This window comes from Ascaphus truei, chromosome 6, assembly GCF_040206685.1.
Source record: "Ascaphus truei isolate aAscTru1 chromosome 6, aAscTru1.hap1, whole genome shotgun sequence".
Lineage (NCBI taxonomy): Eukaryota > Metazoa > Chordata > Amphibia > Anura > Ascaphidae > Ascaphus > Ascaphus truei.
In genome coordinates this window covers 97660659-97676270 of record NC_134488.1, presented here as the reverse complement: position 1 = coordinate 97676270, position 15612 = coordinate 97660659, and the positions used below count along the sequence as shown (strand labels likewise).

The 15612-nt window shown below is 45.8% G+C and overlaps 1 protein-coding gene and 1 pseudogene across 2 annotated transcripts in view; both read left to right on the top strand.

Annotated features, from left to right (window-relative positions):
- The first annotated feature begins 2133 nt into the window (after window positions 1-2133).
- Window positions 2134-2313, top strand: LOC142498214 (U2 spliceosomal RNA; annotated as a pseudogene).
- A 6128-nt stretch (window positions 2314-8441) lies between these two features.
- ISOC2 (isochorismatase domain containing 2) overlaps window positions 8442-15612 on the top strand; it is a 28519-nt gene continuing 21348 nt past the window's right edge. Inside the window, exons 1-2 of one of the 2 annotated variants that reach the window (XM_075605299.1) lie at window positions 8442-8533; window positions 11066-11206. In XM_075605299.1, the coding sequence (XP_075461414.1) occupies window positions 11075-11206 (132 nt within the window). In that variant the 5' untranslated portion in view covers window positions 8442-8533; window positions 11066-11074. Of the gene's footprint in view, window positions 8622-11065; window positions 11207-15612 lie in introns of both variants that reach the window. The other variant, XM_075605300.1, reaches the window with a different exon arrangement.

Below are 15612 nucleotides of genomic sequence, written 5' to 3'. Positions count from 1 at the left end.
CAGGAGGGGGCGGGGCTTAACTTATGTTGAGTCATCCCAGCACCATGTGATAGAGAAGGGGCGTTACTCTGTGTGAGCCCACACTGTTAACCCCTTAAGGCCCTAGTAATACCAAAGAGGCTGATGCAGGTTGACTTGCAGAAAGGATAGCCACTCCCCAGTAGGTCTTGTGACCAGTGATGTCACCATAGAAAAATGGGAGGGTATATATAGCACCCCCCCAGATTTCTAGAAGGAGGTTCCTTGTGAGAAGCAGTTGGAGAGGGCCTCACTGTAAGTTATTTATATTGGTTTTCATGTATAGTTATGTGCAAGGCTTGACAAATTACCCAAAAAGCTACTCGCCCAACCAAAAAAGCTACTAGCCACACCCAGCCATGCCCCCACTTAAAAATTGAATACATTCCTAATAAGAACTAATAACAACCTTCGTTTTTGACATAGTTTATTTATTGTAAAACTATACAGTGGTTCCCAGCACACTATCAGTCAGACAAATTGTCAATTTAGAAAAATAATTATTTTGTATTGAGATATAGGTGCAAAATACAGAGCCAGTCTAAATGCAGTTCTTGAGGGAAATCCTAACAAAACAGAACTATATATGGGAGGGAGAGGGCGGGATGGGAGGGGAAACAAGGGAATGAGGAAACACAAGGAAACAAAGGGATGGGGAAAATAAGCACAAAAACACGTTATGTATGAAATACGTTTCAGGGCCTAAATTGGATAGGATTGGATAGGAGGTGTTCAAATAGAGAAGTATCACAGGCTGCTCCAGTCTGTGGGAACGGGCATGAAGAAGTGGCGATTTAGGCCCCGAAATGTTGCCCCCCTAATATTGTTATCACCACATCCATAACGTGGTTTTGTGCGTATTTTCCCCCTCCCTTTGTTTCCTTGTGTTTCCTCATTCCCTTGTTTCACCTCCCATCCCTCCCTCCCATCCCCCCCCTCCCTCCCATCCCGCCCTCTCCCTCCCATTCCTGTATATAGTTCTGTTCCGTTAGGATTTCCCTCAAGACCTGCATTTAGACTGGCTCTGTATTTTGCATCTATATCTCAATACAAAATCATTATTTTTCTAAATTGACACATCTGATTATGTGCTGGGAACCACTGTATATTTTTGTGATTTACCCTGGGGGGTTTGAGGTTCTCCCTGTTCCCTTGCACCATATTTTTCAAACTACACTATTTGTGTTTCCACATTTGTGTGGAGTGCTACCTAGCACACATACTTATAGTTTATTTATTGTATTACATTTATACTTTACTACAATTAGTCCTTGTTACATAGTTACATAGTAGATAAGGTTGGAAAAATACATACTGTACGTCCATCAAGTTTAACCTAGGCCAAATTTAAACGACAGATACTTTATCCTATATCCGTACTTACAGTATATTATTCCAGAGGAAGGCAAACAAAAAACTCCAGTGACACATTATCTAATGATACTGTATCTCATAAAGGGAAAAATAAAATTCTTCCTGACTCCAAGAATTGCAATCAGATTACCCCCTGGATCAACATCCTTCCCATGTTTACTTATTTGGTATATCTCTTTCTATAAAGATACCCAACCTTTTTTTTATACAATATCTGTTGGATAATATATAGCTTTCTTCTACGCAGCGCAGTATATAAAAACGTGACACAGTGGGTCTGCACAGTGAGAACTAGATTCAGGGAGAAAATTATTCAAAAGCTCCAAAAATGAAGAAATTGATATTCATATAAATGTACAGACAGAAAAATATATGAATCATGAACAAAGTTCTTCCATAATGAAAATGTGAATGTGATACAATTCAATCGTGTCTCCTACGATCGATCGTATGAGCTACAAATGTACAAAGGGCAATGAGTCCCCGGTGAGACCGGTCATCAGAGGGAGGATGGGAGGGAGGGAGAGGGGGGAAACAGAACCACGCCGTGGAACACCCTTCTTCAATGACCTGTGTGGCAAAGGCACCCCTCACTTCCTTCATGAACCCCTCTCCATGTAAAACCTCTTCATACAGTGAGATAGCATAAGTCACTGTTTAATGTATTAGTCCCATAGGATAGAAGCAGTGTCTGCATGAGCAGACCCCTGCAATACTCACGGTTTGAAATTTACTTATCTCATCGCTTCTCGGCTAAGATCAAATGTAGTATCTGTACTTATCAGTTTAATATACGATACGTCCCCTATCAGGGGACCATATATTAAATGTTTTTTTTGACCAGGGAGATGGAAGAGCTTGCCCTGTCCAGTCCCGGCATTGACCTGGGGTTGCAGTACCTCCAGGACCGGTGCACTCACACAAAGGAGATTGGAAACAAGTTGGTTCATTTAGTAATCTAATTTGTTAGCCTTTAATATTCAGGCACTAGCGCCTGGCAGCTGAGAACAGATAAACTATACTGTACGTGTGTTCTCTGCAGCTCTGTCCAATTCAAATTCAACCCTGAGCATGGCTAAAGCTGCACTACGGACCTGTCACAGAGCAACTTTAAGTGATGATCTGCTTGCGAAATGGATTAGTCTCACAAAGACGTCCTACCCTGGAGATGAACAGGGAACATGTCAAAGCCTGATTCTGTAGCATTGCTAAATTCTAAGGCCCAGAGTCATCAAGATCGGGTATACGTTGGCACACGTTAACTCCCATTTACTTGAATGTGCTAACCCGTACCGGCACTTGATGAATCTGGACCGAAATTCGATACCCAGGGAATTGAAAGGTACAGGTTTTAAATATGCAGATTGTTATTAGACCAATTCCATCATATATAAGTAGGTCCTCAACCCTTTAAAAAAAAAAAACACACACAAATGAAGCAATAAACTGCCAACCGGGGTTGCCACCACTCTGGGTTTGACCTGGAGACTATGGGTTTTGGGTGCATACCTCCGGGTTCAGCTTCTAAGGCTAAGCCCCGGTAACTTCAACGCGCCCGCGAGATTGGCGACAAGTGCAGCCGATTCCCTGGTCTGCAGCTCACTGCAGGAAGAGAGACCGGGGGGGGGGCGTGGTGGGGGAGTGACGGGGCGCGGCCATGACGTCACCCGGCAGGTTCGCCCTCATTGGCTGAACCGCCGGGGGGGCGTGCCGTATCGCTCGTCGCGAGTCCTGCTCTCAATTCTATTGAGAGCAGCAATTCTATTGAGAGCAGGAGCAACCCTCGCCCCAGCGCTGCGGCCCCCCCTCGCAGCGGGCCCGGCGCCATTGAGGGGAGGGCTCTCGTCCGTGCAGTGTCCGCCACAGCGGACGCTGTAGTAGGCAGCGGGGTCAAGGCCTTAATCTCCGGGTGGAGGCGTGGTGCGGCAGCGTCTCGTGAATCCTCCGGCATTCTCCTGCTTCTCCCCCTGCAACTCCAGTGAACATGGCTGCGTGAACATGGGACGCCCGTTGCCATGACAACGGGACGCTACATGACGACACCATGCTACGCAGCAGTGCATTGCCATGGCAACTTGACGCCTCGTAACGTCATGATATCACGTAGCATCCTGTTGACATGTTAACGCGGCGTCATTTATCTCCGCACAGCCAAGTTCATAGGAGTTACAGGGGGAGATGCAGGAGACGCCGCCGCACCACGCCGCTGCAGGTGAGATAGAATGTTTTCTCCGAGATGGCCTTCAGTAGAAGGTGGCAACCCTGCTCACAACAACCCTCAGAAGGTAAATATGAACACTCCCCTTTCTGGCAGGTTTACTGAAAAACAAGCATCCTGTGCAAAAAGTGGGTGCACGTACTGTATGTTGTGGAGTGTATGATGCCACAAACATAATATTTTGAGGGGAATTTATTTCAAGCAGGAAGAAAATCCAGAGGTTGAGGTTAACTATTATATTTTATTTAACATAAAACACTACAATTTAGAGAGAAAAAAAAAAAAGATTTGGGGATTATTTCGTTTTTTGTTATGTTTTTTTAACTGCACTATATTTCGCTCCCTAACCTCCGGCTCCCCAGATATTCAAATCTGATGCTACTGATGTTTCTTCTCCCTCTAGGGGAAATAAAATGTCCGCCAAATCTCGCCAGTCCCGCAGACCAATAGGAAGCGACTGTGGACGGCAATTTAAATGCCAAACAAAAACACTGTAAACTTGACCGATAAGTATCTGGGAAATGGAGGGATTCCCAGAGATAAATAGAGAGATGTTAAGCTCCTGGTTTGAAATAAGTTAAAAAAAAATAAAAATTGATTATACTGTAAATGACGATATTGCTGCTGTATGTGAGTGATTACAAAATCACCTATTTCAAAATAATTTTACAAAATGTTGTTTAAACAAGAAAAAAGAAAATGGTGTCTGAATAGCGCTAAGATGAGTGAGTGAGTGAGTGAATGCCCCCTCTCTAGGGGTTGGCCCCCTAATGGTGGGCTAGGCTGCCTGGTAGATAATGATTAGTACAAATCAAAATAAGACATTAAGAAAAAGGAAAAACCGGCGCCTTACAAGTCCATAACAGCGAATGTTCTGGAAATTCAATACGAATTGGGAGAAATGTCCAAAGAGAGGTTCCTTCAATTCCTTGACCAGATACAGATTCGGGCGTAGGGCAATTCCCAGAGCTTGTTCGACGAGATTGACGAGATCAGCGCGTCAGGAGTGAATCGGAAGCAGGAAGTACCTTCCTCCCAAGGCCCGCCTCCCAGTGACGGAACATCCGCCGAGGAACGCGGTGAAGCAAAGGAGCAGTTCTGTGGAAGCTCTGATGTGACCGGAGGAGGACTGTGTATTCTGTGGCGGCCTTTATTCATTGCCTGACTATATCACCCATTCTGTGAGTAGGGTTTCGGTTTTAACCCACCGGACCAGCGATCGTTCTTGTCCATCATCCATCATTATATTATTGTTTTATTTTGTATTAAATTAGCTCTTTTATCTTTACAGCCTTGTCATTGTTTGTCCCATATCTGTCTTGTTGTGTGTTTTTGTATAGTCATGTGAGTTATTGTTTTATGTTCACAGACAGTGTTAGCTTTTTACTATACTGGCATTGTTGCACTATATTTCTCCCTTTGTTTTCTTTCATATCACGAACACACGGAGGAATCTGTATCTGGTCAAGGAATTGAAGGAACCTCTCTTTGGACATTTCTCCCAATTCGTATTGAATTTCCAGAACATTCACTGTTATGGACTTGTAAGGCGCCGTTTTTTCCTTTTTCTTAAGAAAATGTTGTTTGGTACATATGTAGCTCCCTTTCCCTATGACTAAGGGAACTATGCGTGCTGAATATATCTGTGGCTCACAGGAGGCCTAAGCCTTCGCCACTGGGAGCCTGGGGTGAGCTATTTCGACTCTCGGTACAACGCTCCACCTATGAGGGATCCCAGCGTTGGCTGGCTGGTATATAACATGTATTTACTTAACATACATTAACAATATAACAACAATACATATATCACACCAATGCAGCAAAGCAATGTGATAACCCAATGTCCCCCCCACCCCCCAGTACGGAGGGTACCACAGGCACCTACGACCCAGTGTCCACGGAACAGTGCCCACCCCAAAGTCTACGAAGGTTGCGCTACCCTCCCTGAGATGTGGTGGTGCACGGTGGGTACCTTCCTGGCTACGAGTAGAGTATTATGCAGAACCGGGGTTCAGCAGGGCTGCATCAGTGGTCCCACGATGCGGGGTCTGCAAAATCACCTCTCGCCTTACAGGTGTGATCCGCCACATGGGGGAGTTCCAGCAGGAGTGTCTCCTGTGATGTCTATAGGGCCCTGGTCCTGGCCGTCCGGACACCGATGTAATAGTACCAGTGTACGCTAAAGGAAAGCGTCCCTATCTGGAGCCTTCGCCACAATACACAAGCTAGAGGGGCTCAGGGCCTAGCTGGTGCCTACTGGGCAATACTTGGCCTAGTCCAGAGAAGCACAGCTTTCCGATGCCTCCTCTGCTCCGACTGACGCTCGTGGTTTTCATGCGCTAAAGATATCCTGGTTCCTGCCCTGGATAAAACCCTATTGGCTGAGACTCCACATGTGGTGCCTACCCTAGAGAAGCCTGGGACTTGTAGTCCCTTGCGGAGCCGTTTTAAGATGGCCGCAGCAACTAACTGACGATCTGCTCATGCGCACAGCACTACTATGCGCATGCGTGAAATCCAAGATGTCGGCCCCCTCCTATGGGTCCGCCGCGGAGCTCCGGCGGCTCCGATCAGCCTCTCTGCATCCTTCCCCTCCCCCGCACCAGAGGTAATAGGGGACTCTACTAAACATAGTTACATAGTAGATGAGGTTGAAAAAAGACATGCGTCCATCGAGTTCAACCTATGTTAAATTTAGACGACAGATACTTATTCTACATTTGTACTTACAGAATTGTGATCCAGAGGAAGGCAAACAAAAAACCCCAGTGACATATCATCCAATAATATCTCATAAGGGGAAAAATAAATTCCTTCCTGACTCTATTGGCAGACTACTACCTGGATCAACATCCTTTCCATGTTTACTTATTTGGTACAGTATATACCTATAACCTTTACTTTCTAAAAAGATGTCCAACCTTTTGTTGAAGATACAGTATCTATTGGATCTGCCATGAAAGTCTTCATGTGTAATGAATTCCACATAGTAACTGCCCTTACTGTAAAGAACATTTTCCTTTGTTTCTGGTGAAATCTCCATTCTTCCAACCATAAAGGATGGCCCTGAGTCCTTTGTACTGCCCTTGGGATGAATAGGGGGATGATTTATTTTACCTACGCCTAGCTTTTCTGTGATATCACTTTATATTGAACAAAATCTTGCACATGCAAGACCCTTTGTTCTCCTTCTCCCTCTCCTGATTGGCTCCCTGACTATAGGGTAAACTAATGGAAGCGAAAATACTTGATTGACAAGCAAATTAAATTGTATTCATTTTCATACTTCTTAGTCCCTGAGACATATGGATTGGATGTACATTGTGATGAACCAACCAGAATGAATATCATATAAAAAATATATTGTACAGAGTTTCCAAAACCTCTCAGATCTCTTCCTCGCATGCCCTGTAGCATCACAGACAGGAGGCAGGATATACTGTAACAGTGAATTATGTTATAGGGAGGAGATAAACTGTGCAGTGTGTCTTCAAGTGGTGTGGCGAGAGGATTACCATAATTAGCAGAAGCTAGGTAGGTGCCAGAGGTGTGGACTGGTGAATGAGGAAGGTGTGGAGAGGTAATAGACTAGCACTGTCTGATAAATAGCATCAGGAAGTAAATTACGAACTGTCCTAATGATTTATAAAAATATCTCCTCCCATGTCTTTAATGGATTATTAACGCAGTGTACTATAGCTTTTATACAAATGCACAATCCAAATTAAGATATATGAAGAGCCAGAACCATGTCCACACTAAGTGAAACACCACTTCTTTGTGAGCAGTACCAGTGTTTAGAAGAGCTGCAAATATAAACAGTAAGCTACTTTATTCATTACAGATATATCCAGATTTTTAAAAAAATCAGGAGCGAGGCTGTTTGCCAACAGTAGTTTCTTTTGACACTGCAGACCAGGAAACACAGCCTTCATGCTACTAGACAAAAATCCTTTAAGAGATTCGTCGTAATCTTTAATTAGCCAGCAGTGGATTTTTTTAATAATGATTCATTAAAGAGGCACATACTTGATCCTTTTCTAGCCATAAAAGGAACATAAGGGGGCGCTTCTCTTCCGTTCCTATTATCGGTGATGTCGGGATCACGCGATCGCGAGTCGCAGGAGGGGCTCTGGCACTCAAAGGCTGGGATTATGGTGCCGGCGTCGCTGCGTGCGCACGGCAAGCGCCGTTGTATTATGTAATGGGAGCTACCCCTCTGCCTGCGCAACGGCCGGCAAAGGAGTGCGTTGAAGCGGCAGCGTTCTCGGCATGCAAGAAAATCTGTGTTTTCAGGCGGTTGCAGCGTGACGTCGGCGCACGTGAGCTGGTTCAGCCAATGAGGGCGAACAAGCTTCGTGATGCGTCCGCCACGCGTCTACAATCTCCTGCAGCCAAGTTCACAAATCGCTTGGGTTGCAGGAGTGCGTGCGGTGGCGGCGGCGCGCTCGATCGCACGTGGCCACGCAGGGACCATAATCCCAGTCAAAGAGTTAAAGCAGCAGTCTGCACTGATCACCATTTATTTTTTTAAATGAGATATTGTCTTGCTTTTTTTATTGTTCAAAATCTGTTTCTTCAGGGAGATTAAAATGGAGTTCTCCCCAGAGCCCATTGCAGGATAATGTTACCCTGGTATCCTCACAAGCTACAGATTGGGGGTGGGGAACTGTTTAACCGCTTTATTGCGTTTATTCCAGACCCCGCTCTCATCTACTTTTCAGGCTCTGATTGGGTAAAGCTTTGTCCTTAGGGAGGCGAGACTGTTGCCAGAGCAACTGAGCATTCATTGGTGCAGAGAGCCCCAGCATCTGGATGCTGATAGGCGGAGCTGTACCCAGAGCTGACTGTTTCATTTGCTGCTGATTGGTTGGGCAGGGACATAGCTCTCATGCAGGAAGGGAAACGTGTGTTCTTTTCAAGGTGAAGTATACCTCCCAACGCAATGCTACTTATACATATATTATCTGTCATTATACTGGCAACATACTACTGATTTAGCAAAACAAAGGTATTACAGTCATAGTTTGACACTTGTTTGCATGAATGTAATGTAATTAATGTACAAGCTGTAACACTTTAATAAAAGGATGCAAAATCATGTCCACACCAGTTTGTATCATCAGTCATCCAGCATGTGATGTATACTAATATTGCTGCTAAATGTGGATATGAGCATAGCTTTGGACACATTAAAAAGTAATATGTTTACATATTTTTTTTAAATATCAGTGGATCTCTGCAAGTAAGTTCGGCGCTACCTTCTTTTTATAGGTGCCATTCCTAGTTTGCCTTCCCACACAGAGACTGGGAAAAGACAGTTATGGGAAGCAATTCTGAGAGTGGATGGATGTCATTGTGATGAGCTGTTGGTTATTACTTGAGCGTTGATGCTAAGACAGTTAATTCTGTTGCGCTTGGAATGTACTCAGTATTGTACAGAAAATGTAACACGCACAAGAGCTTACAATCTAACGGAGGCACAGAGATCTACTGTAGAGTGAATTGCCCAGGGAGAGGTGATAATGAAATCTGAACTGTGTTCACCTTTTTTAAATGCAGTGTTGTTGCTACGAAGTTACTTTTTAAATGCTATTTTGCATTTGTGTCACTGTATGAAGTGCAATTCACTCAGCTGTTTTATGCCATAATAGGGTTTTCCTGTGCAACAAATTAATCTAACTACCTATTCACTTGAATGGGCCATATATGTTTTTCAGCACCAGAATGTCTTAGTAAATATTGGCCTTTGTGTCAATTTTACTCTGCAGAGAAAAAAAATTGGGCATGTTCTAGGAGCACTTAAGAGTGGAGTTAATTGGCACAATTATATAATGGAGTGTACCCGCCTTTACCACTGTTACTTTTTATTTTGTGTGAGTTAAAATCTCCAGGTCGAGGTGGTGGTAACCTCAGTGCCTAAAAAAAATTATTCTCCTAAGAAAATCAATCACAGGTTTTTTTTTTTTAAATATATTTGGAATTGGTGCAAATTGACACGAGAACATCCTTGCTTCACCTTTAAAGGTGCCCTCCTGGAGCGATCACATGGCTGGTGGTCCTACGGTATGGCTCTCTGGTGCCGCCTATCGCCGGCACTTTAAAGGTTAAAGCCGCTGTCCATGCTGATTGCCAGTTTGCTTTTTATTTTTTACTTTAAGAGATCTTTTTCCCTTTCCAACCCTGTTTTTTATTTTAACAATATGATTCTCTCTCGGAGAGATGAGCTTTTAAAATATTAAATGTCCGCCATGTTTAAAATGGAGCTCTCCCTAGAGGCCAGTGCTGTCTAAAGATTACCATGATAACCTCAGACACTAAAGATTAAGAAAATTAGGATCTTTATCACTAAAAAAAAAATTATCTTGCTCACTGTGCAATATACTGTACCAACATTTACAAGCAAGGCCCTGATTACCGTTTGTGCATGTTTGTTCTTACATGTATGTAACTCTGTCATTATTAAATCTCTGTACCCCCAGTGTACCATGCTACGGAATATGTTGGCGCTTCACAAATAAAATAAAAAATATAACAATACGAGTTAAACTTGTAGGCTTCTGGGGAGATAGCGGATAGCTGCTTTTATTATAGTGTAGTGACCTACTGAATTTCCAGTTGCATTCAGTAAAGGGTGCTAGTGGTTGTATTGGTCCCGAGAGAGTAAGATACTTCGTAGTTTAATCAAAAAACAAAACTGTGCGCTAATACCTAACTACCTATTAAGTATAAATATAGAAATAAACACAGTGCAGTGACTATACCATCAAATAAGTGAAGAAAAATTAATAAAAAATTGAACCACAAATCCCACAGTGAATTAATTATGCATTAAATAATAAATGCCACATAACCGTGTTGGGGATAAGGGCGTCTGCAGCTGTAAACACAGGGGTGGCTCAGCACCCCACACACACTAAGAGAATGGAAACAAAAGAAAACAGCGCACAACGCCAAATAGTGAAGTAAATTCAACAATGTATTATCAGATTAAAAAGGGGGTAATATATCTGCGCAGATATATTACCCCCTTTTTAATCTGATAATACATTGTTGAATTTACTTCACTATTTGGCGTTGTGCGCTGTTTTCTTTTGTTTCCATTTTCGTAGTTTAATACCTTTTTTAATGGACCAACATATGCGTCGTCCAAGGGTTTCTTCTGCATACGTTTTTGAGACTGTAGAAGTCTCTTCATCAACCTTGTACAACTGACATGTTGGTCCATTAAAAGGTATCACAGCTGCAGTTCGATGTTAGCACTTTTTGTGGGTTCCCCAGGATTTGAAATTACTCATGTATACAGTAATATTAATAAAACGCACATTTCTACAAAACTCACCTGTATTTTCCAACTCCATTAGCTCATCACTCTCAATGACGACTTGGAATAGTTGTAGAAATTGTTACACGCTGGCCTTTAATTTTCATTTTTTTTTTCTTCCCCTGCCACAGGCAGCGAAGATGTCTCTAAGCCGTATAGGAATACTGGGTCAGCGTTCCAGCGTCCTGTTCCTATGTGACATGCAAGAGAAGTTCCGACATAACATAGTCTTCTTCCCACAGATTGTGTCTGTGGCTGCACGTGTGCTGCAGGTAACCCGAGAGACAATACACAATTTACCTTTCTATTATAGAGTTTATTATTGTTTTTCTGCTTATTAATTATCAATAAACTGTATTGTTCTATAGCTCTGAACATGGGGCAATTTACACTGAAATATGAATGTAAAATACACAGGACTATTAATATATTATTGGGAACTGAGGGCCAGACAACTAAGCATTGGGAAACACTGGGCAGAAATGGAGGTGGGTGAGCACTGGTGACATGCAGTGCCGGCTTGATGGCAGTGCCACTGCACTGAGCCCCACTGTTACAGAGACCCCGTGCTCTTCACCACAACAATTAAACTGCTTGCGGGGGGACAGCGCGGGGCCTCTGTAACTCTCTGACCTTCTCCTTTGCCATCTCTTCCTGCAGGTTCCCTCATCATGGCGTCGCTTTGCCATAACAATGGGACGTCACGTGACGCCGTACCACGTCGCGTAACGTCATGGCAACGCCATTTGACGACGCAGCGGCGTGATGAGGGACCATGCAGGGAGAGATGGCTGCGGAGAAGGTAAGAGTCCCCGCATCACATGTCCTGTACCGAGCCTGGCAATATTCCCCGCCGGCGCGGCACTGACATGGTATTGCCAACCTCCCCCTGTCATCATAAAATTCTAGTCCTGGTCCTCCAAGCTTTCATTTTCAATAGCTAAGTGGGACTAAAAACAAAAGTAGAGAACCGCGCACGGGGGATCAGAAAAATGTATTGCTAAATACAATTTATTTAGGTAAAGTTTACCAAACGTATAAACATGTTCATAATTAAACAAAACAAAAAGTGAATTCCTGCGCTTCTCCCTTTGGGATAGCAGTCAATGGGGAGTATGTATGTAAATACCTATAACAAAAAAGGAGACTTTTGGTATACATCCTTTGATCAAATAATGCCAAGCCTGCTAACCACGTCAAGGTAAGTCTCATTATAGCAGGTACCTACGCTAAATGCATACTAGTGTTATGTGAAATAAGCCCAGAAGGGGTTAAAATATCAAAGCATATGCTTATATAACCTAGTGCAGTTAAAAACTGGTATATACCCTTCAATCTGCTCAGTAACAAAAGAAAACATATACAAAATATTATTTCATTGGTACCTGACCCCGAGTAGATTGAGCCAGATCTTCCCCGGCGCATCGGACCTGTGCTGGAGGGGATGTGGACAAAAAGGGGACATGGCCCACATATGGTGGACATGTCCCGAAATCCAGAAATTCTGGACCAGAATCCAGAGCTTGCTGGATGAGACCCTGGGTCTGGAGGTTCCACTGGACCCTCTGACATACGTGCTGGGCAGCCCAATAGAGGACATCCCGGCCCCCGAGGCCAGACTGATGTCGGCCATACTCACAGCAGCAAGATGTACGGTTGCAGCAGCCTGGAAACAACTGAAAGCACCCTCGAGAAGGACAGTAGTAAACAGAATAAACTTAGTCATGAGCATGGAAAGACTAACAGCAATGCTCAAGCAAAAAATGCCACAATTCCACAACACCTGGGAACCATGGTTAAGTTTAGGAACCTCGCCACCGGACTAGACCCAAATATAAAACATAACCCACCTCCCCCCACCTACCCCCGACACTGGTAACAAAAGAGGAACACCCCAACACGTGCTTCGTCAGGAGCTCACATTAGAGGTTACACTCACAGTTTAAAAAGCATTACTGGACCAATCGGGAATCCTCCTATACGATCAACATTAAATATTCATTTAAAGGAACAATCTTCCTATTTGGTCAATGTGAGGCTCGAGGAGCAATGCTGCTGCAACCCCACGCACGTGTGCACAGTGCCAGCCAAATAGGATTCCCCTCTGCGCGCACAGAGGCGCGATCACACACAGTGCTACTCTGCACCTAGCCCTGCCTCCCTTCTCCATAGGTACTTCCTGCTACTGCACTCTGCCCTTAGGCAGCCCTCGCTGGAAGCACACCCCACGCTCCTGCTTTCCCATTGGACTTCCTTGCCTACTTATGCTCCGCTGTGCCACTGGCACTTTGGCTGAGCATAGAACCAGTTGCTGTTCTCATCACTCTCTGCCTTCCTAGTCTTGTCTTTCAGTCCTGACCCCGTGTACCGAACCGGGTTCCTCCTCGACTACTCCGAACCTCTGGCACCCGACTTTGGCTCACGGCAATACGACTTTTCCGAACCTCTGGCATTCAATCTTGGCTTACGGCAATACGACCACCCCGCTCTCTCCTCTCCCGACCTTGGCATACGGTAATACGACTACGTTCCTCTCTCTAACCCCGGACTTGGCTAACAGTACCTTCTACTACCCATACCTCTCCTGCCCCGGCCCGGATATCCAGACTATTCTACACTCAAAACGAGCCCACATGGCTGTGGGTGGTGTGTTGTCCATTCCCACCTCAGCACCTTGGTCCCACCTCGTTTGCGGTGAGCACAGCGTGACAGCCAATTGATGTACACACGAATATACATAACCTAAAACTGATATACTGGTGTGTGTGTGTGTGTGTGTGTGTGTGTGTGTGTGTGTGTGTGTGTGTGTGTGTGTGTGTGTGTGTGTGTGTGTGTGTGTGTGTGTGTGTGTGTGTGTGTGTGTGTGTGTGTGTGTGAAAAAAAAATTTAAAAAAAAAAATATATATAGCTGAACCCCGTTATAGCGCGCCCCTATATAATGCGAATCCGCATATAACGCGGTTTTCACGTGGCTCCCGTTTTAAAATAAATAAATACATTTTTAAAAATTTTTTTTGCACACTGAACACACTCCCAGCTCTCACTGCGCACACTCTCGCTGCGCACACTCTCGCTGCGCACACTCTCGCTGCGCACACTCGCTGCGCACACTCTCGCTGCGCACACTCTCGCTGCGCACACTCGCTGCGCACACTCGCTGCGCACACTCTCGCTGCGCACACTGTCGCTGCTCACACTCTCGCTGCACACACTCTCGCTGCACACACTCTCGCTGCACACACTCTCGCTGCACACACTCTCGCTGCACACACTCTCGCTGCACACACTCTCGCTGCACACACTCTCGCTGCACACACTCTCGCTGCACACACTCTCGCTGCACACACTCTCGCTGCACACACTCAGCACTCACTGCACACACTCCCAGCACTCACTGCGCACACTCCCAGCACTCACTGCGCACACTCCCAGCACTCACTGCGCACACTCCCTGCACACACTGCTCACTGCACACACTGCACACACTCTCAGCACTCACTGCACACACTCTCAGCACTCACTGCACACACTCTCAGCACTCTCAGCACTCACTGCACACACTCTCAGCACTCACTGCACACACTCTCAGCACTCACTGCACACACTCTCAGCACTCACTGCACACACTCTCAGCACTCACTGCACACACTCTCAGCACTCACTGCACACACTCTCAGCACTCACTGCACACACTCTCAGCACTCACTGCACACACTCCCAGCACTCACTGCACACACTCCCAGCACTCACTGCACACACTCCCAGCACTCACTGCACACACTCTCAGCACTCACTGCACACACTCTCAGCACTCACTGCACACACTCTCAGCACTCACTGCACACACTCCCAGCACTCAATGCACACACTCTCACTGCACACACTCTCACTGCACACACTCTCACTGCACACACTCTCACTGCACACACTCTCACTGCACACACTCTCACTGCACACACTCTCACTGCACACACTCTCACTGCACACACTCTCACTGCACACTGCTCACAGCACACACTCACACTGCACACTGCTCACAGCACACACTCACACTGCACACACTATCAGCACTCCCAGCACACACTCCCAGCACACTCTCCCAGCACACTCTCACAGCACACTCTCACAGCACACTCTCACAACACTCACAGCACACCACACTCACACCTCCCACTCCCCCTCCCTACCTTTTGGAGATCGGAGCGGAGCTGGCATCAGGAGGGGGGGGGGGTGTGTCGGGAGGAGGGGGGTGTGTCGGGAGGAGGGGGGGGTGTTGGGAGGAGGGGGGGTGTCGGGAGGAGGGGGAATGTCGGGAGGAGGGTGAGTGAGGAGCAGGCTGGGACTCGGAGGGCCGCGTGGGCTAGGCCCAAAACTGATTATGCTGCGGAGGGCTGTTAGGAGTGGGGGCCTCGGGGGGGGGGGAGGAAGTGGATGCCGGTGGAGGGGGATGGATGCCGGTGGTGGGAGGTAAGGAGCAGGTTGCGGCTGGACTCAGAGGGCCGCTGCTGGGGGACGTGTAGGGCTTCCGGACACCCATTCCTTCCTTCCCTCCTTACTCCCTCCCGATCGGGCGCGCGGCGGCCATTTAAAAAAATATATTTTTTTGGCGGCGGCCATTTTGTTTTTCGCGACCCCGTTACTAACGCGGTGGTCTCGGGAGGACCGCACTATAACGGGT